We start from the raw sequence: 25,945 nt of genomic DNA, 5'->3' as shown, positions 1-25,945 counted from the left end.
TGATGGAAAAATATTGACTTTGATGTAAGGGTTACCTCCTGTGTATTCTTTGAAGTTGACATTTTATGTGTAATTTTCCATTTAAGTTATTTTTTATTTTAATTTATTTATGATTTATTTAAAAAAAAGAAAATATGTTTAACTTTTTATTTATTTGTTTTTGTTCTGTTTATATTTCATTTTTATTATTCTTTATGTATTTATTGTTTTGTATTCTGGTTGTGTATGTAATTTATTGCTATGACTGTATCCCCTGTGAATGTTATATCTTCAATAAAAAAAATTAAATAAGGAATCACTAGCAGAAACTCAAAAAAAAAAAAAAAAGCCACTGCACAAAACAAATCCCAGCCGGGTCCGTCACTTTTTTGGGTCCCCTTGAAACATTTCCATTGTGGTCCGTGCTATTTGCAGCGCGTTTCTTCATTTGCATGTGTTGTGAGGATTTGCAGCGCGGTGTGTTGTCAAACTGATGAAGATGTTTTCTTAACTTGCTGGTGTTTTTTCAATTTGCATGTGTTTTCTTAAGTTGCAGCGCGTTGAGCTCTCTCGCCCACCGTATTAAGGCCTTCAATTTCTGATGGATTGTATTCATGAATGGGACATAGCTGCCTTAAAACATTAAAATGGTTCGCATTTAACTATACGCTTTTTGACAGCAGGATGTGCAGGGCTTATATGATAAGATTTTATTGCTGATATTTCAATAAATATACCATTTTTCATTTTCATGATAATAGTAACATTTTGAGATCCTCAACTGACTAACCTAAAAGACTGTATTATAAAAAAGAGGAAATATTCACTTATGCTTAAGATAGTGTCACTATAGTTTAAAATATTTTATTAATAAAAATAAATAACATTAAAATATTATTGAAAAATAAAACATTTTATTCATTTATTATTATAGAGATATATAATATATATTGTAGGTACAATACAGGTACAATGCATCTTCTTGAAAAAAAGAAAACAAATAAAGTATTAAATATAAAGTTAAAGGGTGGATTTTTTATTATGCTATAACGCCTGTAGGCAAATAGTGAACGTTTGCGTCAGCTATTCATTTTTATATTTCGTTTTCATATTCATTGTTGGCACAGCAGGCAACATTTTATGTGGAATGACACCTGTACATTTATCAGGTCCAACACTGGAAGTCCAGTGCTCTCTCTTTAGACAAAGCGTTTTTGTCACTGTCATTCAATTTGACATTCACTGCCTGTAAGTGTTGAGCTGGAGAGACACTGAGACACTGAGACACTAGCGTGAAAAGCGAAGGGGGCGGGGACAGTCTTCACCTTGCCTTCACGGCTCACATACGGCACAGCTGTGTGCGTGCATCTCAGTATCTCTCTCTTTAAATGAGGGATCCAGACAGTGTGAGGGAATGGTCTCGGCGATTCATGTGTAATACTCTCTAACGGACATATATTTAGCATTCACCTCACAGGAGGGCATTCCTTTCATTTCTTTGACAAGATAATAAAATAAAATGGACAGCTCAGACAAGGAGAACAGGTCGGATGAAGAATTTGAATCACCCGAGGAAGAAGAGGTGGACCCGAGAATTCAGGTAGACTGCCATTTATATTAGTTTAAAAGCATGTCAAGCTTTCGAATGAGATGATAGGATCGATCGTTTCGAATACACTCGTTGCATTTACACATTGATTTAGTTGGTTGTTTCATATCACATTTTGCTTAACGGTGACACTGCATGTTAATCTCTATATTGACTCCTTGATCCTGAGGGGAATTATTGATGAATTCGCCGCAACTTGCTTTTTATTGACGGCTCGTCTGCGGCACAGAGTGCACGGGTGCCCCAATTCTGTGTTGCCAGATCTCTGGAAAAACTATCCACCTGCTCTGACTAAACAAACAATACGCTTGAAAGAAGCGACCCTGGGATTTTATTTTATCGCAGTGAAAATATCCTTATTCAATCGATATAATCCTTTGTAGAATAATCTTATTATAAAAATGCATAATTTGGATAAAACCGTGGCAAGAAACAGGAATGAAATATCGAAACAAACGCGGGTTGAACATGCTTCATTAGGCTATATGCTACTATGGATGTAAAGAACTAGCAGTTCCAGAAATAATAATAATAATAATTAAACGCACATGGAGACTGTCCATTTAGCGACTTTGTGATTTGAATAGCTGATTGTAATAAGCGGACATGGCAACACTGCATCAACGCTCGTCTTCTCACAATATATGCAGATGTAGCATTAACCCACTTGTCTCTTTCTTTTTTGTGCTACTGCAGTCTATGAAAAACAGAAATGAATTCCTCCGTGGAATATGTCTCTATTTCAGATTTTTGACTCTTGAGTTTTCTTTATAGGGAGAGCTTGAGAAGCTGAATCAGTCCACAGATGATATCAACAGATGTGAAACTGAGCTTGAGGTATGACTTCACAATCCTATATCCAAAAGTTTTTTTTTTTCTTAAATAAAATACTTTTGTCAGTTTAATCTTATTCTAATAGGAAAATGCGGTATTCAAGCTTTTTAAAAAGTAATATCAGATGGTAAATTGTTAATCTGTCACCTGTTTTACATTTGCATTTTGAACCATGGCACACCACTGTACAGAATGTGTTATAATGTCAGGATTATGCAATAGATCAAGTGTTCTCGGAGCACCATAAATGACTGGAACTTGTATCCAGTAAAAGGAGAATTCTGCACTTCACACTGTAAAAATTAAATAAAAAAAAGATGAAGGAATTTGAATAGTTTTAATTTAGTTTTAAATTAACGTGATGAGGAATATGATGTGGTGTTATTTTGCTTTCATATCTTTAAATTTTTTCCCATGCAGAGCATTTTTAGACACTGTCTGCACAGTAAACAAGGACATGTTAAGACAAAAACACACTCAGCTGTTCAGGCTCAGTCATGTGGGCACTTTGGTCGCACTGAATTGTCCCGATGCCACTGAGTTCATTGTTCGGGCATGTCCTAATGGAATAATTTAATAAGATGACCTAGTTAGTCTGTAGTCTAACAGAGGCCGAAGGAGAAATACTCAACTGTTTGCTTATTTCTCTGGCAGTCCAGCTTTATTGTTTACTAGGCCTAAATAGGATTCTTATTGTGTCCTTCATATTAAAACATCAGCAAAACACAGTCTTCCACACTGAACATATGAGCAAGTTGTTTCCTGTAGATGAAATGAATAAAGTAGGGTATATGTTAACTGTATGTGAAATTTAGTGAGGGAAGACCGTCTTTATTACCCAAGACTTCTCTAACCATCTTAAGACATCAAGGTAAGCTTCTAGGTTGTTTTACACACGCACAACAGTTAGGAAATGACAGTAGTTCATGCTGTAGAAATATTTATCTCTGCTTATGCAGAGTTTCATGAATACAACACTTCTGATTGTTCCGAGAATCCCATAATTGAGCTATTTGGCTGTCATCCAAATTAGTGTTGCTTTTGCGTCAGTGGCCATGTTGCGCTTCAAAGCTTTAACTCTTGGTGATTTATTTTTCCTGGAATGTTTGCCCGTTGCAAATAATCAATCTGTGTTTTGACGAGTAGAGTTTAATCTCATTACTTTGCCTTGGGCAATAAATATAAAATAATGATTTAATTACCTTTATGAATAAGCTTGTTTACAACTCAAGTGGAAAGCGTATTTTCTGTGTGCTTTAGACATATTCACAGATCTTCTTGCAAATCGGATTACAAATAAACTGATTTTACTCTCTTTTTATGTATAGCCCTTTTTTATGTGCAAATCAGTTGACCCGAATGCCATGACAAATTGAAAACTTTCCAGACTTCCAAGGGCATCAAGCATCTGTAAAATATCTTCATGGTGTAATTCTTAGTGTTTAAAATGTGTGTAGTAACATCCCTTGTGTCACCAATAACTCAACTGATTTCAGATGTTGTCAGCATAAATCAATATAGTACATTATATAAAGTTTGTTTGAGCCATCTCAACTCATCTCAACATATAAGTTTATTTTGGTAGACATGATGTTTGGTACTATGCATCACCAGTTATGTTTTGAGTAAAATTTACACAAAATTGTATTAATATTATAATTCTGGTTCATACCGATAAGTAATGATATACTGTTTTGCCTGAACGAATTAAAAATAAAACTTTAAACATTTTTGCACAAAACTGTATAAAAATTATCATTCTGGCTGATACCAATAAGCTGATGATTATTTGTGTATTATGGCCAATATTAAAATGATATATTAAAATATTTTTTAATTAAATAAAATTTAAGTGCTACAAATGCTACAAATGAATTTAGTAACCAAAACATTATAATAGTACAGTATGAAAAATGAATATTAAAATTTGGTTATTATTAAATTATGCTCTCAATTATTAACTTTAAGTGGGCATTAGCCCACTTAACCTAATTGTAAAAATAGAGAAAATGAACATGCACAATTATATATTAAATATCGACAGATATGATAAATAAAATCTAATATTAGCTGGTAACCGATATGGTACCAATATATTGGGCATCCCTGAACGTAAACATTTGATTGTTTATATTTGCTTCTTCTCTAGGATGCCAGGCAAAAGTTTCGCTCTGTGCTGGTGGAAGCCACTCTAAAGTTAGACGAGCTGGTGAAGAAGATTGGGAAAGCAGTGGAGGAATCGAAACCCTACTGGGAGGCCCGGCGGGTGGCACGGCAGGTGAGGCCAAGAAAATCAAAACAAGAACCCAATATCATCTTCCTAAAGCCAACTTCACCCACACAACGTCTTGTTTTTAGTTGGCATGCCACCATTTTGTCTGTGGTGTGTTTTCTTTTATCCCTCTCTGGAGATTGCTGTGCTGTCATCTTGTTATCTGCTATAAGCTGGATGGCACAGTAGCATTAACTCTAGATTTGTCACAGGTGGTTGGCTTCGTTCAGCGGGGCACAAAACACTTTGCTGAGAGAGAGTGAATGTTTAAACGCTCAATTCTCAGTTCTCTCTTTCTTTTTTTTCTAGAGCCTGTGCTATTTTAAGAGCAGATTATCAGTTTATATCGGTTAGTGTCTTTGCAGCTGGAGTGTTGAAGAAAGGGGTGTAAAATGTCACATTTGCTTTGACAAAAGTTCCTCAGATTTTTATACAACACTTTGTGAACTTTAATTGACTGAATCAGTTACAACAGGAGCACTGACCCACTCTGAAACTAGGGCAAGGTAGTTTAGAGTGTTGTTTTTCACTCCATGAAGGAAGAATTATAAATGGCCTATTTAATTTCACTGACAAAGCACTGGATTTTTTTTAGGCAGTTTCCTTGGTGGTGAAAGAGAGCGATGTGTCCTTAGAAGTTATTGTTTTCCTCAGGGACAAACTGCAGTGTTTTTATGGAAACAGTCCTGTCTGGGTTGTCAAGGTCCTTTATTATGATTAATGTGGTGATAATTCATTTGAACTGGTTTAAACTGTCTTCGTTCTGTTGAAGGATGTGCTTTTATACTGACAGGTTATTCTAATTTGATACACCAGTTGCCTCTTAGCGAGAAGCAAGACTAACATTTAAAGGGGTCATATGATGCCCATTTTCCACAAGTTGATATGATTCTTTAGGGTCTTAATGAAAAGTCTGTAACATAGTTTGGTTAAAATTTCTCAATGGTAGTGTAAAAACACCTTTTTTTACCCTGTCAAAAACGGCTCTTTTCAGATGAAGCAGTTTTTGTAGCATTTCCCTTTAAATGTTAATGAGCTCTGCTGACCCCGCCCCTCTCTTCGAGCTGCTCTCAGAGAGACTGTTTACTTTAGCAGCATTCATCGTGAAACTTGCTAATTAGCACATTATTAGGAAAGGCTATTTTCAAAGATTCATTACAAAACATTATACTCGCTTCTTCTGTAGATGAAGGCTGGATCATGAATGATTCGCGAATGATTCCAATGAGGGTATAATAATAAAAAATTATGTCTGACTAATAGCTTAGGGTGGTATACTAAACCTATTGAAGTATTCCACTGTATTGCATAAGTTAGATGGGTGTAACATTTGAGTACTGAATAAGCCAAATACAAGTCTTCCTGATCACACACACACACAATTTTACTGTTTGAATTTCTAGTACAAACCTCTTTCATTAGCTCAAGTATACAATGTTTTTCCTATGCTCAAGTAGCCTACTGTCTGTCACTGTCTTCAATCATTTCTGTTTATGACTGTATGGTAGTTAATGCCACATGCACTGTGATATGTTTTATATTGAAAGTTCAATTTTCAAATGAAAATAGCAACATTTTATAAAGTATGCGTTCATATGTGTTAAGGGCTAATGTTACATTTTCGCTGGAGGAAACAGCTGTGGTGTGATGAGGGGTGAACACAGTGAAAACGTCATAGTAGATGGGAAACCAATTGCTCCCCCATGACATTTTGTAAACTGTATTTATGACAAAGAACTGCACAGATGCAGATATTATAACAATCTATCGATAAACACACACCTTGTCCTCTGTTTCTCGCTCTGCGCCGCAGCGGTCAGCAGATTGAAGAACGCACTGAAAGACGGGGAGGAGCCGAAGAGTGCCACCGTTTTCACATGAAATTGAAAGGGAACTGAGGTGATGACGAATTCGTGTACAGTTTATGGAGCTCATCGCAAAATTTTTAGGGGGGCTGAGTAGAAATTTTGGGGGGACTAAAGCCCACCTAAAAATGGCCTAGCGACGCCCATGTTGTGTACACACACTGCCAACACACATTTCAGTTCAAACAACTTGTAAAAGTGCATGTAGCATCCTATGACCCCTTTAAACTATAAATTAAAATATCATAAAGATGGCCACACAGCTAAAAAAAAACATGGACTAAAAGCCTCAAAGTTCTCCTGATGTGATTTTATGGGTTTTCATATGTATAAAATAGATTTCAGGCTTGTCTATACTCTGCATGATCAGTCTCATGTCTCTCTCTTCTCTCCTCTGTAGTGTCTCTCTGCAGTGAACCTGACTGCAGTGGAGCTTTAACTATTGCCTGTCTCTGCAGTTTGCTGTGTCTGTCTTTCCCTCACCCCTGCACTGTCTCTCACTGACCATCTCCCCCTAAATTTCCTCTATATTTAGAAAAATATTTCCATTAACCATGTATAACCTCTTTTGCCCTTTTTGTCAAAAACATCAGTGGAAATCCCCCCTAATTCAAATGATACCTTATTTAGAGCTAATTCTTTTTCTTCTGAGCTTGTTCTTGATTTATCACTTCCTTTTTTCAGATGTTATACTGTGTTCAGAGAAACAGGCGGCTGTTTTAGACTACAGCGTATTGTAGATCTGATACATTCCAGTGTCTCCCTGAATAAAAAGCACAGTCTTATTTTTTAAGGGGTCAATTAGAGGTACCATGGAATTGTACTATAACTTTCAGAAGTTAAAACCTCTTGTTCAGAGGTTTAAACAGCTTGTTCATCAAGCTAGAGCTGAGGATATTTGACAATTTCCTATCTGTGCTTTGATGTGTTTAGATTGGCTCACTTTAAAGTCTAGTTTACACTCATACAATTGTCAAGGGTCCATCAGAGTACTTTAAAAAAAATTGCATGGATCACAGGGCCTCTGCAGTTAAAGCTGTCAGTATCTCAGCTTTGAAAGCAGTTGAAGACTCTTGAGTTTAGATGGAATCAGTGATGAGGTATAATGAATGCAGGAAACCATAACATCACCTTTTATGACTGGTCTGCTGATTCGAGGTTGAAATATTTTTCAGTGCTGTTCTCATATTAATAATTCAGAACTCATTTCTCATTAAGAGCTCTTCTGCATAATGCACACACATATTCCTTCTCATATACATTCATATATACATCCGTTTTTCAGCTTTTGTGTAATGCTCTTCCAGTATGCTTGTAAAATGATTTTACTAGGATGGATTTGTGAAGACTTTATTATTATTATTCATTATTATTAGCATTATTATTATTATTATTATTCAAGAGCCTTGAAACGTTTTTACAAAGGTTAATACAGAATAACATTTTTGAAGTTACGTGATTTAGTATTTTGGTAGTATTAAAAGAATTTATTCACCCTTATGTTCCAAACCTGTATGACTTCCTTCTTCTGCAGAACACAATAGAAGATACTTTTTTGTCTGTATAATAAAAGTCAATGGGGCCCAATGTTGTCTTGGACATTTACACTGCTGGGTTTGGGAGAAAAGTTTATGAATTATGAAATATTTTGCTTACAAAAGCTGCATTAATTTGATTACAGTAAAAATGGTAATATTGTAAAAAAAAAAAAATACAGTTTTAAATAACTGTTTTCTATTTTAGTATATTTTAAAAATGTAATTTATTTCTGTGGTGGCAAAGCTGAATTTTCAGCAACAATTACTCCAGTCCAGTACTCAAGTTGTGCTGCTTAATGTTTTATGGAAACCATGATATATAATTTTTCAGGAGTCTTTAATGAATAGAAAGATGAACTGCAATTATTAAAAAAAAAATAATAATTACAACTTTTAATTTAATGCATCCTCGCTGAATAGAAGTATTAATTTTTATTTACATTTTAATTTAAATTAATTAATTTTATTTTAATTTAATTCAAACTTTTAAACATTCTGTTTTTGCTCTTGTACTTTTGAGACTTCTGTATGTAAATAACTTGCATAATGATTTGCTATCCTCGTGTTTGGCTAATCATTATATAACAACAATGTAGAGTGTGGAAATGAGTACCAATGCTTATACTGTAAAAATTAGACTCTGTCTACATATAACACTGAACTCCTCTATTTTAGAAGAGCCAGGGAGATCCTTTTGCTGTGATGTGTCCTCAGAGCGCACTTAAACACAGACAAGGACCTTTATGCTGCCGATTTGTCATATCTAATAATGATTCCAATGGTCTCACTCAGCATTTCAGTTTGAGAACTGGCTATTGCTCAGATGGGCGGCACAGCTAAAACACCTGCAGCTATGTGCGAGTGTCATCGAACTCTCTTTAGCGTGCCACTGCAGCACTTCTGCCTTCTCATAAAACTGAGTAGTTTAAATATAAATTCCTTCACTTTATGAGTAGCTCAGATGCCCTAAATTTGACCTTGTGTTCTCCTATTGCCAGTATTATGTTTGTGTTTTTCCTGGTTCTATGGACGAATAGGCATAGTATGAAAAATATTATGTGTATATGTGTGTGTCTATATAAATATATATATATATATATATATATACACACACAGAAACATAGAATGTGTCATTATCCTTTCTCTCCCCTAATGTTCTTAAATCCTTATACAGCATCAAATAGGCTTAAACTAGACCTTTAATTCACCTACTAACTACAATGAGCCTTTCTTGGATGGTTCAGTCCCTCTTTGAACTCTTAGATTTAATCACTCTGAAATGCTGGTGGCAACAGTGCAAAATTCTGTTCTCTGTTGCTCTGTTATGTGAGGAAAATCTATTAGTCTGCTTTATTACATCATTTTGGCAGCCAAACATTTGAGTCATATTGAGGCGGTGCAATGAAACTCCTCTGATAATATTCTGCAATGTTTGGTTGTAAGTCAGGAGGGATGGTTGTAAATACCTTTTATCTCATCCGTGGCTACCTATCATCTTTTCTGATTGATTGTTTTTCCTGTATTCATCCTCACATGGCATATTTGTTGGCAGGAAATTAATAAACCAGAATACTCGAAGGAATGAGGGTGAAAATTGTGTCCATTTGCAGGAGTCCTCATGACCTCTGCTGGGGAATTGGGAATTGGAATGCATGTATGCTTGCTTGGTAGAATGTGTGCTTGCTTGGTGGTGAACTGTTATAATGGTGATCACATGACACCAAAGCAGATTTATGGCAATCAGTTTATGAGTCAAAACCTCTCTGCTGCCTTCCGCCTTTAGTCAATAATCTTTAAACAATAAGTTGGTTCAGAATGGCTATATTTATCACAGCATTAAGCTATACTTGATTAATTAATGACAAAGAATTTGGGGGTTTATTTAATGGGAAACCCTAATGTATTTTCAGCCCTAATTCAGTCCAAGGTTTATTTTCTACTGCAGAAACGTTTGATAAGATAAACTTTGAAGTCTCACGTTTAAGCTCGAAGTCCCAGTCCAGTGTGCACTGAAGCAATAAAAGCATTAGTCTTCAGTAGGATGATCTCCAGGTCAGAAAGTGTCACAATGGCCTTGTTTTTATGCCATGTGAAATGAGATGAATAAAAGCATCACAAATGCCTTTAGTTTTATGTCAGAACCAGGACAATTGGTTACGAACATCAAAACAGCATATCAACTGGGTCACCCTTGACCCAAAACATCTCATTTTGAGATTGCCTCTGCATTATTTTTGGTCAGAATGTGGTTAATAAAATCACGGGTTTGAAAGAGGACAAAGCTTTGATTTAATAGGACTTATTTTATTTTCTGCCCATTTAATTGCAGTCAAATTAATAATCAGCTTCTCTGCGTAAAAGTCAGCTGAACTGAAATCACATAAAAAAAAAAAAAAGCAATAAAATCATTTTTGCGCCGCTTGTTAAATGTTAGATTTAGTTCATTTCAATGCCTCACTGTGCAGTGGAACTGATTTGAAGCAGTTAATATTAACACGCAACTCCTCAGGAAATAACTTTTGACCTCAGAGTACCTTTGAGTATAATTTGAATGAATATTTAAAAAAAAATCTACCCCTGCATGAACATGGACGCTTCCAAAGTTTTGACGTCTGCTGAATTTTTTACAGTGTACTGGCCATTTTTAAAGTCATATAGCTTGAGCATTGTCTTATGTTTTATGTTGCTAAAATAGACTTATTTAATTTCGTATCACAACTTACCACACCAGCCCTTCCATCCGTCTGTGTCCTTTACTGATTGGATTGGAGGTCTGTCTATCATAGTAATATTCCATTTAAATGCAGAACATCAACCTTGTATGAATTACATTATGATTTTCTCTAAGTTGAGTTGAATTACATGATCTCTCTACACTGTAAATCACTTCAAAGTGTAAAACTGCCTCCTTGCAATTGGTTGGTTCGAAAACTTGTTTCCAACCAGTTTTGTTCGGATAAGTAGGCTGAATCGGTAAGAGATTTCTGCACGCTTTTCTGTCAGTGGGAGTAACTTGGAGATTAAAGTTTAAATGTGAAGGAATGGGAAAGGATTATGTTTGCACGGCTTTAATTCACCATAAAGGAAGTTGGGTGGGTTTAATATGCGTATCACAACTTACCACACCAGCCCTTCCATCCGTCTGTGTCCTTTACTGATTGGATTGGAGGTCTGTCTATCATAGTAATATTCCATTTAAATGCAGAACATCAACCTTGTATGAATTACATTATGATTTTCTCTAAGTTGAGTTGAATTACATGATCTCTCTACACTGTAAATCACTTCAAAGTGTAAAACTGCCTCCTTGCAATTGGTTGGTTCGAAAACTTGTTTCCAACCAGTTTTGTTCGGATAAGTAGGCTGAATCGGTAAGAGATTTCTGCACGCTTTTCTGTCAGTGGGAGTAACTTGGAGATTAAAGTTTAAATGTGAAGGAATGGGAAAGGATTATGTTTGCACGGCTTTAATTCACCATAAAGGAAGTTAAAGGGTGGGTTTAATATGTCACCATACAGGATGTTCTGTGTGCATGAGTAAAGTTTCTCCATCTCTAGCACTGATTGCTTCATAGATTATCCACATTGTTGATTACTATTGTTTAAAATGACATGTTAGGTCATAATACAGATTTTTATAAAAACTAATGGTGTATGTATGTGTTTAATAGATTTTAATATGTAATATAATAATGTAATTTGTATTTTTATTTTATTTAGAACAATACATCAATTTTATATATGCAGTTAATTGTAGCATAAATTAAATCAATTCATTTGAATAATTTAAGAGTTAAACTAATAACAAGTGTGTGTGTTTGTTTATTTACTTACTGCTCAATTATGGAGCAGTAAGGATTTATATATGCAAAGGATTTCTTATTATCCAGGCAGTGTTTTTGATGGAAGTGGTTAGGCATTGAGCCTCATGGTCTCTAGCCAGCTGGTACTCTGAGCAGGGGGTTTACAATCTGCCAGCACTGTCCTGCTCAAGGTTTAATCATGACGGAGTGCTGGCTGCTGTCTTTGTCATCAGACACGCATGGTTGATGCTCCTGCCCTCTACCTGTTCCACAGACTCAGCTGGAAGCACAGAGATCCACACAAGACTTCCAGAGGGCCACGGAGGTACTGCGGGCGGCCAAAGAGACCATCGCCCTGGCTGAACAGAGGCTGTTGGAGGATGATAAGCGGCAATTTGACTCTGCATGGCAGGAGATGCTCAACCACGCAACACAGCGAGTGAGTGATGCAAAGGTGTGGGATGATAGATTGAAGTGTAGCTACCAGAAAACACAAAACAAATCATATTTTGGTGTGTAGGTGATGGAGGCTGAGCAGATAAAAACACGCAGTGAGCTACTACACAAGGAGACCGCTGCTAAATACACCGCCGCCATGAGCCATATGAAACAGCTGGAGAAGAAGCTCAAACGCACCATCAACAAGTCTAAGTATGCACCGATTAATCTGTTAAACACACAAGCATTCAGTGAAACCATTTAAGCTTGTAATAGTCTTTGTTTAACACGTCTGATGCATTAAATTTGCTAGGTTATGCGTTTATGGGAACTGTAGGTTTTTCTTTGTTGTTATAGTTAATTTACTAGCAATTTCAGCAGATAGTATCTTCCAGTTTAAGTAGGTAGTTTTTGTCCATAGTTAGTTTATGCTGAGAGTCAAGCGTCTGTGAGACTAGACTCATGGTAAACCCAATAATACCTGAGGGGAGCTTTAGTCTAGGGTGGGTGATAGTGACTCAGCAGGATCATAGGGGAGCTCAATCTTACTTATCTTCTCACTCAGCATTTGCCTAATGTGTCAGCATATGTGAACAGTTGCCATGGTGATATGTAAGATGCTATTTATAGGTCTTTACAGTAGCTCTAATCCCTTTTCTCTCTCTCTCCTTTTCAGGCCCTACTTTGAAATGAAGGCAAAATATTACTTGCAGCTTGAGGTACTTAAGAGATGACTTATGGAAATTTTGTTATAAGTAATACATGATAAATACATAGTACAAAAATAGTATCAGAATTGTGTCTCGTTTTCCACTGCCTAAATATCTTATCCTATTAAAAAAAAAACTTTACTCGGTTCCTTAATTCTTAAAACATTTACAAAAATTTCACAAGATAAAACTTATCTGAGGATGTGTTGAATTAAAGGGACAGTTCACCCAAAACTGCAAAATTCTGTCATCTTTTACTCAAGTTGTTCCGAAGCTGTATGACTTTTTTTCTTCTGCTGAACATAAAACAAGGTATTTTTGCAGAATTTTGGTAACCAAACGTGTTGGTCTTGACTTGGTCTTGGTGTTGACATCCATAGTATTTTTTCTTGTGCGGTCAAACAATTAATTGCGATTAATCGCATCCAAAATAAAAGTTTTTGTTTACATAGTATGTATGTGTGTACTGTGTACATTTATGTATGTGTGTATATATTTATATATAATATAAATTATATGGATATAGATGTATACTTGTAAATATTTTCAAAATATATACTGTGTGTGTGTATTTATATATACATAATAAATATACACAGTACACACATTATGTAAATAAAAACTTTCATTTTGGATGCAATTAATCACGATTAATAATTTGTCAGCACTAATTGTTTTCCATACTATTAAAGTCAATGGTCAACCGGGGGGGGGGGGGTTTTTTTTTTTTTTTCCTTTTTTGGTTAAATTACCTCTACCTTTAATTTTTTTTTTTTTACGATAGGAGAACAGGAGAAGGGAAGGCGGGGGGGGGGGGTCTTTATTTTTTTTTCCATTTTTGGCTAAACTATCTCTATCTCTAAGTTTATTTTCTTGACCCTTTTGGCAGATAGTTTTTATCTTATTTTAAGAATATATTTAATTAAATTTCAATAGGTTTAATGCTTAAAATTAGTACCATATTGCCACTGTATTAAGAAAAAATCTTGGCAATTTTGCTTCTCAAATATATATTAATATAGAAAATATTCTTATTTTTTTACATTTTATTCAATAATGTTTTTTAAAAATAATTTATCTGTTTGCCTGTATTTGTCAGTCTTTCTTTTTTCTATTTTTAGACCATGTTTTCATATGTTTTCAATGTCAGGTAAAAAAAATTTCTGTCCTTACCTCTTAAGCAACTGAAAAAGAATGTGGATGACCTCCAGGCCAAGCTGACACAGGCTAAAGGGGAATATAAGTCAGCCCTGAGAACCCTGGAGATGATCTCCGATGAGATCCATGAGCGCAGACGCTCCTCAGGCATAGGCCCGCGGGAGAGAGGTGTAGGGGCAGAGGGTGATGGTGTCATTGGTGAAGACTTGTCTGGCTTCAAATTGGAGTCTGATGGAATTTCGAGTGAGTACCAGTTATCTTGTGCTTAAATATTCTTTCAAGCAGAGCTATATACGTAGTAACTCTGTACATAAGATATAGAATCTGTCTATAATACAATATATAAATACACTGATAAAGATACACAGATCCTCATTCAATTCAATCAAAAAATCCAATATTGCCCTTTAACACGCCTAAGGATTTTTCAGAGCCTGTGTCACCTTGTCTGATCTTTCCTCTCTGTCTTCCTGCAGTGGCATCTGGCTCCTATGAGGATGAAAACTGCAGCACCAGTGCCATGTCCGAGGAAGACTCAGAGACTCAGTCCAACAGTAGCTTCAGTTCAGGGCCAAACAGCCCTCTGGACTTGCCCTGTCCTTTCTCCTCCTCATCCTCCTCTGGCTCTCCGACCTCCACCTCCCCCACCCCTTCCTCTCGCCCCTGCAGTCTGGACCTGCCCAGCACTGTCTCTTTGTCTGATTTTAGCCTGATGTCTCCCATCCTTGGCCCACGCAGCGAATGCAGCGGCGCCTCCTCCCCCGAGTGTGACCTAGAGAGAGGTGAGATATTCTTAGATACTTTTGTGTTGACGGATTGGACCCAAATACCGCTGCATTTGCACGTGAGGGATTGTATTAAGGCTTGCTCTTGTTTCTCCTGTGAGACGATGTCATTTTTCTTGGTTTCCAGCCTGCTTGCACCTGTGCCCTCTAGAGGGGTTCATTAATCTCACTAATGGATAGCTGGGTGGTGTTTTAGTGTGAAAAAGCACATCAAATTTATTTATTTGTATAAATAAATGTTTATATATTAAATATATTTATCTGTAATATAAATATATACAGTACACACACATGTAGTATGTAAAAAAAAAAACTTTATTTTGGATGATTAATTGTTTGACAGCACAAATTAATTTACATAAATATCTAGAATTATGAAATATTACATTATAATGTTTTTACATTTATATTACGTAAAGACTGCATTTCATGCAATTATTAAAAATATATTACATTAATATTACTACATGTCAGAAATAAAAAATATATAAAAATGAATGTATTATGTACATTATATAATATACATAAATACAATACAAAAATATTGCATTGTAAAATATTATAATACATTTTTTTTATTGTAACATGTATATATTATAACATTTTATAATATAGTAACATAATTACTATAATTAAAAATTAAAATGATCAAATTTTCTATAATGTTAATATGGAATTATACAAGTGTATATAATTTCAATTTATTATATATATACAATTTAATTAATAATAATACTATTTAATATGTATTATTATTCTTTTTACTATTATTATTCTTTTTTTTTCTATTTTGCTCCTTAATTAATGTAGTTTATTAACTGGCTTAATCTTTGCATACAGGTGACCGAGCAGAAGGTGCCGAGGCTGTACTGGACAACGTTCTCAATAACAACAGCATCAGCAACACCAAAACAACCTTTGTCCTGGATAGCCGTTTCCGCCTGCTGTCTCTAAAATTTAGCCGAAACGAAAGCAGAAAAACCGTTGGCCGAGACCCCCTGGGTCTGGCTCAGCAGCCCTCCCCAGCCACAATCCTGCTGGATGGGATGTGACTGCAATGCATGCAACACCAATGTATCTGATGCATTCATCCACATTTTGTGCAAGAGGCACTGGCAGCCACCCGTCCTCCACTTCACCAGTGTGTCATCCCAGCCCACTCCTCTCACTGTCTAGAATGTTCCGCCAACTTTCAGACCGAACTTTCACTCGATCTCACGGCTGTGAGAAAAGCAACCCGTGACACAATGTGCTGAGGAGACAAATCTGCCACTGGAGGGGCAAAGAATCGAGTTAAGCTTTGAAAAGAAGACCAACATCTCGGTAAAACACAATTAACGTTCCAGATCTAGAGAGTCTGAAGATGGCGTTAGCACTTGTCAATTAAGGAGCACTTGTCTTTTTACTTGCATAAGAGATCTGTTATGACGTAGGTTTATGCCACTGGTTGTCTTTAATGTCTTTGTAACAGTGCCATTGGAAAATATACAGTCATTTGTGTGGCAGTATAATGTTTCAACCGTTACTGAGTTCTTGTAGATCTAGGACATCTGCGCATGATCTTGCTTCAGCCTGGTGCTCAACAGACTCACCTGCATGTCTTTCATAAAGACTTCCATCTTCAAAAAGGACTCAAAATCTTCAGAGGAACTTCTGCACTGTAACAGTGACTCACAAGGAAGTGAAGCTAACTACCTGCATCACAGGTCACCACCTCAGCGTCATCCAGGGACCTGCAGCAGCTACAGGCTGATCCATACTGGTCACTATCACCTTCCTCCACAAGCCAAATCCACCGCATGCTGCCCAATGCTCTCTCTGTGTAAAGAACAATCATTGTTTTCAATATAAATAGAAAAAGAGCAATAAATTCAGGTTCACAATGTTTTTGTGGAAGACAATGGTTCAGAAAGTAGCATAAAAAGCTGGATCTACTGTACTTGCACTGTGCGGGGGGGCAGAAGGTTTATGGGAATGATTGGATCCCGGTGGGGGACTTGCTGCAGTGATGAAGAGGACAATTACTGAATGCTCCATCCAGCTTCTGCGTGCAGTAGCCACTGATTTTGAGACCGATGGCACAGCTTCAGGTCTAGTCAGTAGGCTGTGTGGTGTTTTTGTGTGACCTTGTGTCTCATCTCTTTTTCTTTGTATTCTTCTCCCATTTGTTTTGTTGGCTCTTTAGTTATTGTCGTTTTGAGAACCGATTGTGAGGAAAGAAACCTTGTAGCAGTATTTAAGTGATTTGGCGTCTTTTGTTGTTTACAAAGCTTGTGTAATTGTTTTCAGACTTAAATAAAATGTTACCTGAAATGAAACCTGATGCATTAGTTTTAAAATGCATATTTGAACGTTTGCATAAGGTTGAAAACACAAACAGTAAAATGTTATATCTTAACGTTATATTAAAATGGCGACATTTCGAGTAGTTTAAATCACTGAATATTACGGTTTACCATTCTAACATAAAACGACTGTGAAATATTTAAGTTAGCCACATACATCATACCACACATTATAAAACAGAAGCGTTGTGTTAAAATTCCCGCTGCTTTCTTTAAATGGATTAATTTTGATATTGACGAGTGCTGATATATTGTAAACTGTAATTTATTCCTTTGATGGCAAAGCTGAATTTTCAGCAGCCATTATTTCCAGTCTTCAGATTAAAAAACAGAATTTATTTGAAATAGAACCCTTTTGTAACATTATAAATATATTTACTGTCACTTTTGATAAATTTAATGCATCCTTGCTGAAAATAAGTATTCAAAAAAAACCATGGGAATACACAGACAAAATATAAACCAAGCACCTGCCAAATGGATAAATGTAAATGTGGAAATCAACTAAAAACATACTGAAAGAAGTAATGGTAATATTCATTGTTAGTTTATCTAATAAAAACGTATTGTAAAAGTTACTGGTAGGGATGCACGATATATCGGCATTGGCCGATAAATGCTAATTTTTTCTGTTATCGGTATCGGCCCAATAAGAAAATTTGGCCGATATCTTAAAGCCGATAAATAATGCATTATTTCCTTCAGAGACACTTCCGATGCGCGCTGTTCGTTTGCAGCCTTTTGTGCAATTGTACGTTGTAATATTGTGTTTACTTGATGTATATATGATTTATCTCATATAGAATGCATTTGGTTAAGTTAAAAGAGCGCTTCAGTTTACCAGTGATAAACTCAAACAGCAGTGCACAACATTAATAACTATGATTGGGAATGTCGTGTATATAACATTCTAATGAGAAAATTATTATAATAAAACGTTGTGAATTCTATGGGTTTAGTTGCCTTGTTTCAGCGCGTAAAAGAATTATCGTATCGGCCAAAATTTTCATATCGGTGCATCCCTAGTTACTGGGGTAAAAAATGTGATAATGTCTGATACCATGTACACCTTCATTTTAATCTGCAAATAAATACATCAGAGCAGATAAATGAAAATCAGCTTTAAGCAATCCCAATTACAGAACACCACATTCAGTCGAAAGTTTATGATGTAAGAACATTCAGGTCATTGCTATTATGTTCTGTAAACATACAGTACTCTGTTGTGCTGGTAGATAGTGACTCAAACTGAGCAAATTGACATTTGATGCACATAATGGGGATAAAAGGAGGAAGAGCCCTTGGTATGGAGACACAGAAATAGATCCCTCTGATCTATTATCAGACATCATTAATATACATCCTGTTTTATTGCCGTCTCCTGAGTGAAAAACAGTCATTTCAGGTCAAGTATACACGCACACTGTCGTCTTTGAATGCAACTTTGGACTGCAGAACTTAAAGGAGTGTGTTTTTGGCTGATTGAACACTTCCTCCAAGCATGGCACTGCAACGGCACAGGAGTCAGAGCAGTCGTAATCTATCTAGCTCACGCTAACATGACAAATATGGCACTATGTCAGGTACCATCAGTGAGTGGTGCTTATTTATTTGGTAAATGAGCGTATCCATGCTTTAGTGAGCAATAAGCGCTGTCTAGAGCATCTTCAGAGTCTCAAAACTGCGGAAACAATCCGGTGGGCCGATGATCTGGGACTGTTATTGCAGCTGAGAAACCCGCAGTGGAGTGGCACTGCTGAAGTCCAGGAAGAACGGGCCTTCCTGTTTGGCCAGGAAGGTAGAGGGGACAACATTGTAAATCCCGGCAGGCAAGTTCTCGACCTCCATATAACAGAAACCGCATCTGAGGATAAAGAGATCAAATTCTGTTATATAGGGTAGTATAACAATTAAATGTTTTGAATCAATTCTACACAAAACTTTGAACTATTGCAGACCATCAACAAAGATAACCATGCTACTGCTTTCAGGATGAGACAAACCATGAAATATATTTTTCTCAAGCATATTATGCAGTTATATGACTACATTATAGATGATCAACTATCCCTGACCTAGATTTCTTTGTGAGACAAGGCTGTGCGTTTCAAGCATTTGCATGTTTATACTAAAGTGGAACACAGGCCAGCTGACTGTTGGTAAACCAAAATAAAATCCACAAGGTTGTATTCAGAATAGCATGCTGATGCTACCATATTACTTTAGCTATTTTTGGAGTCTTATATGGGTCTGGGCAAATAAATACACAACTGTTTAAAAGTTTGGGGCCAGTAAGATTTATTCATTTAATTTTTTTGGAAAGGCAAAATACTTTAATTGAGCAAGGATGCATTTAAAAGACTTTTATATTGTAACAATATAAACTACAATATAAAATAAATGTTTTTTAAACTTTCTATTAATCAAAGAATCCTCAAATTAGCATAACAGAATTATTTATGAAGGATCATATGACACTTAAGAATGGAGTAATGGCTGCTGAAAACTTTAGCATGTAAAATCTAAGCACACTGCATTGAATACTATATGCCATAAAGCAACAAGAATAACTTGTGGTTCACTTGTCACATTGCAAAATAGAAGGTCAAGTAATATCAGCCACAAATTTTTACTACTTCTTGAATAATTATTTATATTAATTTTTATATTCAAAGCAGAAAATGTTTTTACACAGAACTGATAAAAAAAGGGGCAAATAACTATTTTTATGTTACAGGTAACTAGGTGATAATAACGGAATTAAACATTGAGGTTGTGTAATGACATTTAGCAAACTACTGATTGGGCATTACACAACAGTATGAAATCATTATGCACTTCACATAATAATTTTTAAAAGCATACTGTAGTAGTGTTTTTACTGTATACACTGCGGTATGCAATAAGCAGTACACTAGCATCCCATCCCAAACACAGCCAATGTGTCTCATATGGAAGAACGGAAATCGACATAGGGTTTCTGACACTATGATTTTCTTTAAAGCAATAAAATGGGCTCTGCTTCACTTTCTATCTAGTTATCTTCATCACAAAGAGAGTACTTCTTTACCGGTAATCTCCGCTCCCTCTCTTTTGAGAGCCTGATGATCCAGAATCCCCTGCAGTAGAAACGGTCACCACCTCAAAGCCCACGCTGTACTGCCTGCAGAGAGAAAACCACTCATTTATATTCACAGGCATCACGCTACATCACACATCCTCACACTCTACAGTGAAAAGAGAGAGAGAGTGAGACAGAAGGGATCTGAAAGTGTGTAGGTGTTTCTTCCGCAATGGAGTAGTTGCACAGGACGGCCCTGCCCACGTCATTTCTGATGTCAAGGGAAATCCAACAGCCCATGAAATCCGAAACACATGCAAAACACTATATGATTGCTCAAGGTTAACATACTCTATGCAAGTTACACCTAATCATAGCAAAAGACCTTCAGATTATACACTACCATTCAAAAGTTTGGGATCAGAACGATTTTTTATGTTTTTTAAAATAAGTTTCTTATGCTCATCAAAGTTGCATTTATTTGATCAAAAATACACAAAAAACAGAAATATTATGAAATATTACTGCAGTTTAAAAGAATGGATTACTATTTTAATATACTTTAAAATATAATTTATTCCTGTGATGCAAAGCTGAATTTACAGCATCATTACTCCAGTCTTCAGTGTCACATGATCCTTCAGAAATCATTCTAATATGCTGATTTAAAAAAAAATAAATTTTGGAAACAGTTTTTTGGAACTTGTGATACTTTTTTCAGGATTCTTTGATGAATAAAAAGTGAAAAAGAACAGCATTTATTTAAATTTTTTTTTTTTAATAATATACACTACCGTTCAAATGGTTGGGGTCGGTAATTTATTTATTTTTGAAAGAAATTTTAAAAAAAAATTCAGCAAGGATGTGTTAAATTAATAAAAATTCATGGTAAAGACTTATATTGTTAGAAAATATTTCTATTTTGAATAAATTTTGCTTTTTTTGTTCGACTTTTTATTCATTAAAGAATCCTAAAAAAAGTATCACGGTTTCCAAAAAAATAATAAGCAGAAAAAGCTGTTTCCAACATTGATAATAAATAAGCATATTGTTAATAAATCAGAATGATTTCTGAAGGATCATGTGACACTGAAGACTTGAGTAATGGATGATGAAAATTCAGCTTTGCATCAAATAAATAAATTATATTTTACATTATATTAAATAGAAAATTGTTATTTTAAATTGTAATAATATTTCACAATATTACTGTTTCCCCCCTGTATTTTTAATCAAACAAATGCATCCTGAGCAGAAGTATTGTAAGAAAAAAAACACTAAAAATCTTACTGATCCCAAACTTTTGAATGGCAGTGTACACTGATGATCAGGTTTGAAAGGATATATACGTTTATTACAATTATTTTAGTACTCCTATTGTAACCTCTGAAATGTAATGAAACAAAAGGAATGTAATGAAATCAAATAAAATAACAAGCAGTCTGACCTCGAACCACGTAGTTCGATTAGCAGAGGGCCTGCTTTCTCCATGTTGAACTGGTATATGGGGTTGTTCTTGAAGGTATCTCTGTAGTTTCCACAACCTCCTGCACTGGCCCCCTTCCACTGGCCATTTATCTACACATAGAGAGAGATGTTAAACCATCCGGAAGTAGTTTCCAACAAAAACACCCACTTAGAATATTTTAAACAGCGAAAGCAGAGGTGTGAACTCACTCTTTTGGTGTTGGTGAAGGGTGTTGGGATTTTGGAAAAATTAAACTTGCATACCGAGTACACCTGGAAAGAGCATATTCATGTAGATATGATTAAAATACTATAGAATAAAAACTATCGCACTTGATTGTGTCTTACCCTTAGTGTGTAGTTGATGGTGTTTTGTTTCTCATACTGAGAGACCACCAGTGTGAAGGTGTGAGTTCCAGGACTAGTCAGCTTGATCTTGGTTAAGTAGTGAGGACTATTGATCCTGATGCCATCAATGTAGGGAGGAGGTTCAGCTTCAGAAAAAAATCAGAACCGAGCACATAAATGAATTAGAAGCTATAGAAAATAAAGATATACACAAGTGAATGTATTTGACTTCTTGAATTATGTGCTTACTTACCTGGATAATAGACTTTCTTGCCATTGGTTTTGTAAACTACTAAAGTAATAAACTCCCGGTTTTGAGCAAAGTCATCCTTGAGAGTGAATGTAAGAAAATCGTAAGAACTTGGTGTGAAAATGATTGTAATTATAACCGTAAAAACACTACAGCAAAAACATGTTAGTTAGTTATGTTCCCCTACTGTATACAAGGGAAAACTGTAATAGATATAACCTTACATTTCATGCATTTTACAGTAAAATACTGTTAAATGTTCAGTTTGTGGACATGAAAAAAAAAACAAGTCATTTACAGTGAAAAAATGTGAACTGACATTCCCAGAATTCCCTCTGTGACAGCTTACGTTTGATGCTATTTCATACAAATAACAGTGTTTCTTAATAGCATCTCAGCCTATGGAAAAACTACTTGTGATGATTCATCATGTGGTTTTCTCATTACCACTTGTGTGTTTATGGTGGTTGTCAGTATATGTTAAAGGTCCAAAACAGATCTTAGTAGCAGTGTGGCCCAGCTAATTCAGCAGAAAGGGCTGCTGGATGTACGGATTTAAAATGTTTTTCTTTATGCATTTTTAAGCTACCAGTTAAGCTACCATTTTTAACTGTGTCCCCTCAATCTGATTGTAGTGCACTGCACTGTAATCTGTTGCAGTACCTTGTCTGTGATGTGTCTGGTGAGTAGGACCCATACAGCAGCGCCCCCTTGAGGACACTGCACCTCCAGCTTATATTGAGGATTATTGGCCAAGCTGTAGACATCTTTCACCGGTCCCTGTTTGCCATCCCAGCTACTGCAATAGCACAATTCACATATATTTTCTAATTATCTGCTATTAATCAGACAATTACATAGATGTAATGACAATGAGACAGACCTGTGAATACATGAGGATTCTTTAAACAGTGCTGGATTCCAGCTCAAATAGATGACATCGTAATACTGGCACAAGTCTTCCCAGATGATCCAAAATACACCTTAAAGAACATCACACAATATAGTCAATAACACCTTTTTTTGCAATATTTGTCATGCGTCATTGCTAGTTTAGCACTGACTTACCATTGTCAAACTTCTGTGCGGTTTTGGGGTCAAAATTGAGGTATTTGAGAAGATCTGGTGTCCAGTTCTTTTCATCACGTTCGCTATATCGCCCTTTCCACCGGAGATGGCTCCATGGGTTCTTCAGCAGGAGGAAGCGTTTACCCTGAGAGAACAACAGGAGATGAAGATGATGTTGTTGTTATAGTCATGAGACTCCACTAAGCAGAAGATTTTTAAAACAGACCGGTCGAGTTTCACCTTGTATTCCCTGATGTCTAGGACAGCGTATGCATGTGTGGGCACTAAACCCCACTTCTCCCCCTCCTCCTCAGTCATGACCCCTGTCGCCGTGGTGATGAGAACATCTCCTCTGTGAAACCTGACAAAAAGTTCAACAGAATACCAGTATTGTTAATGTTAACTAAAACTATTATTCATCGGAACACTCTACCAGAAGACATAAGGATGTGCACATCTACTGACATTTTTAAACTAAAACTAAAATCTAATTTAAAATCAACTCAACTCTGTAAACACTGACATGGTTGTGAACATTTTTAAATTAAAACTAAAATCTTATTTAGAATCAACTCAACTATGTAAATACATGGTTGTGGTTTAACTGAACGTTATCTTTACTGTTCTTTTTGGGCTCTGATAGGATGTGTATAAATATTACTGTATTGTATGTGTTTGTTGTCTTATGTTTTTAGGTTTACTTATGATATGATTACCTGCCAAGGGACCACGGATGAAAACTAGCCATTGGCTAAATTCGGTACAATGCATGAAATGGAAACATTTATGTTAAAATTGTGCATGGTCCCTTTTCAAATAAATGTAAATAATTTGTTTGTTTTTCTTTAATTTCGGCAAATGAATTAAGGGTGAAATAAAATAAACATTAGAGCTGCATGATAAATCGCATGCGATATTTAACACGCATCTTGTTAGTAAAGCCATTCTGTAATCAGCGGTAAATCTCCATCACGTGCGGGCTTTCACATGGAGCAGCATCAACAGAGCCGTTGTTCACTGACAAGCTGCGCAAAACATGCGCAAAATATGATCGTGGTTTTGCGCAGCTTGTCAGTGAACAACGGCTCTGTTGATGCTACTCCATGTGAAAGCCCGCACGTGATGGAGATTTACCGCTGATTACAGAACCGGCTTTACTGACAAGATGCGCGTTAAATATCGCATGCGATTTATCGTGCAGCCCTAACAAACATTTAAAAATAATTTTTAAAAGTAGAGAGAAATGTTGCCTTTGCAACTAACTGAAATAAACTTAAGCTGAAGTACTAAAATGATTCAAACAGAAATATAAATTAAAGCTAAATAGAAATATAAAAAAATGCCAGCAGCACATAATAAAATTACTAAAACTTGAAGTAAAATTAAAATAAAAACTGAAAAATCTTAATAAATACTATAATGTTACATAAATAACACTGTACACAAACTATTTATGCTCAGAATCAATACAGGCAAGTGAAATAAGGTCAGCAAAGTATTGAGGCAGCTACAAACTACCAAATCTAAAGGAACACGTGACCTACAGTGGTCAGAAATCAATACAAACCAGTGTATTGTGTGTGTACTGTGAATGTGTGCTTACCTCTGGTAAAGCATGCGGAAAGTGTCATCTTTGTTAAAGGACTGATTGTCTGAGTGCATAGCGATACGCTCTGGGATCCACCCAGTGAGAGCGTGCAAATCAATATTCTACAACAAGAAAACATGAAAGTGTCACTACTGTTCAAAAGTTTGGGGTCAGTACAATTTAAAGGGATAGTTAAAATTCTGAAAATTTAAATAAACAAAAATGTATAAAAATTAAAATTCTGTCATTAATTATTCACCACCCGAATGTCGTTCCAAACCTGTAAGAATTTCGATCATCTTCGGAACACAAATTAAGATATTTTAAAGGGGTCATATGATGCCATTTTAAAGATCATTATTTTGTGTATTTGGTGTAACAGAATATGTTGACATGCTTTAATGTTCAAAAAACACATAATTTTTCAAATACTGTACATTATTGTAGGTCCTCTATGCCCCGCCTCTCTCAAACACGTCGTTTTCAACGAAGCCCCCTCCTTTGAGAAGCACAGTCTGCTCTGATTGGCCAGCTGACCCAGTGCATTGTGATTGGCCGAACACCAAAAGCACGCGTCGGAAATGTAACGCCCCTTACCATAATCGCTTCAGCTTTCAAAGTAAATATCAAGACAGTTAATAATATTGTTAGTTTTACCATCAGTTCAAGCCCGAAAGGGCAACAGAGTCGCGTGACAGACACAGTGATGATGCAGTACACAAGCCGCGGTTAAGACAGCTGACGTGCTATGATTTCTGACAGGCAGTTCACTCTCCTGTGATGTGACCCTGTTCCCCTCACACACACACACACACACACAACGCGTTA

The 25,945-nt window shown here is 35.9% G+C and overlaps 2 protein-coding genes across 2 annotated transcripts in view; one reads left to right on the top strand and one right to left on the bottom strand.

Moving 5' to 3' along the window:
- The first annotated feature begins 1,264 nt into the window (after positions 1–1,264).
- On the top strand, positions 1,265–17,267 carry LOC107588490 (SH3 domain-binding protein 5-like). Its single transcript, XM_016276601.1, has 9 exons — positions 1,265–1,579; positions 2,363–2,425; positions 4,572–4,700; positions 12,174–12,338; positions 12,420–12,550; positions 13,014–13,056; positions 14,229–14,448; positions 14,682–14,987; positions 15,831–17,267. Exons 1-9 carry the CDS (start codon positions 1,499–1,501, stop codon positions 16,040–16,042), a joined length of 1,350 nt encoding a protein of 449 aa, XP_016132087.1. The 5' UTR covers positions 1,265–1,498; the 3' UTR covers positions 16,043–17,267.
- Positions 17,268–18,369: 1,102 nt separating this feature from the next.
- The window catches only part of capn7 (calpain 7), a 13,888-nt gene continuing 6,312 nt past the window's right edge, over positions 18,370–25,945 (bottom strand). The window contains exons 11-21 of the mRNA XM_016276600.1: positions 25,133–25,239; positions 23,770–23,890; positions 23,530–23,674; positions 23,345–23,444; positions 23,125–23,260; positions 22,465–22,540; positions 22,212–22,357; positions 22,074–22,136; positions 21,844–21,974; positions 20,406–20,498; positions 18,370–19,199 (exon numbers count right to left, since the gene is read on the bottom strand). Of these exons, the coding sequence (XP_016132086.1) occupies positions 19,055–19,199; positions 20,406–20,498; positions 21,844–21,974; positions 22,074–22,136; positions 22,212–22,357; positions 22,465–22,540; positions 23,125–23,260; positions 23,345–23,444; positions 23,530–23,674; positions 23,770–23,890; positions 25,133–25,239 (1,263 nt within the window). The 3' untranslated portion in view covers positions 18,370–19,054. The remainder of the gene's footprint in view (positions 19,200–20,405; positions 20,499–21,843; positions 21,975–22,073; positions 22,137–22,211; positions 22,358–22,464; positions 22,541–23,124; positions 23,261–23,344; positions 23,445–23,529; positions 23,675–23,769; positions 23,891–25,132; positions 25,240–25,945) is intronic.

The sequence above is a fragment of the Sinocyclocheilus grahami genome, unplaced genomic scaffold (assembly GCF_001515645.1).
Source record: "Sinocyclocheilus grahami isolate Dianchi unplaced genomic scaffold, SAMN03320097.WGS_v1.1 scaffold104.1, whole genome shotgun sequence".
Lineage (NCBI taxonomy): Eukaryota > Metazoa > Chordata > Actinopteri > Cypriniformes > Cyprinidae > Sinocyclocheilus > Sinocyclocheilus grahami.
Note: the sequence above shows the minus strand (reverse complement) of the source record. Positions and strands in the feature narration are given on the sequence as shown.

Coding starts and splice junctions, on each gene's coding strand:
- LOC107588490 (XM_016276601.1), top strand. CDS start 1,499: ATGGACAGCTCAGACAAGGAGAACAGGTCGGATGAAGAATTTGAATCA. Junction 2,426..4,571: donor GATGTGAAACTGAGCTTGAG/GTATGACTTCAC, acceptor CTTCTTCTCTAG/GATGCCAGGCAAAAGTTTCG. Junction 12,551..13,013: donor CGCACCATCAACAAGTCTAA/GTATGCACCGAT, acceptor TCTCCTTTTCAG/GCCCTACTTTGAAATGAAGG.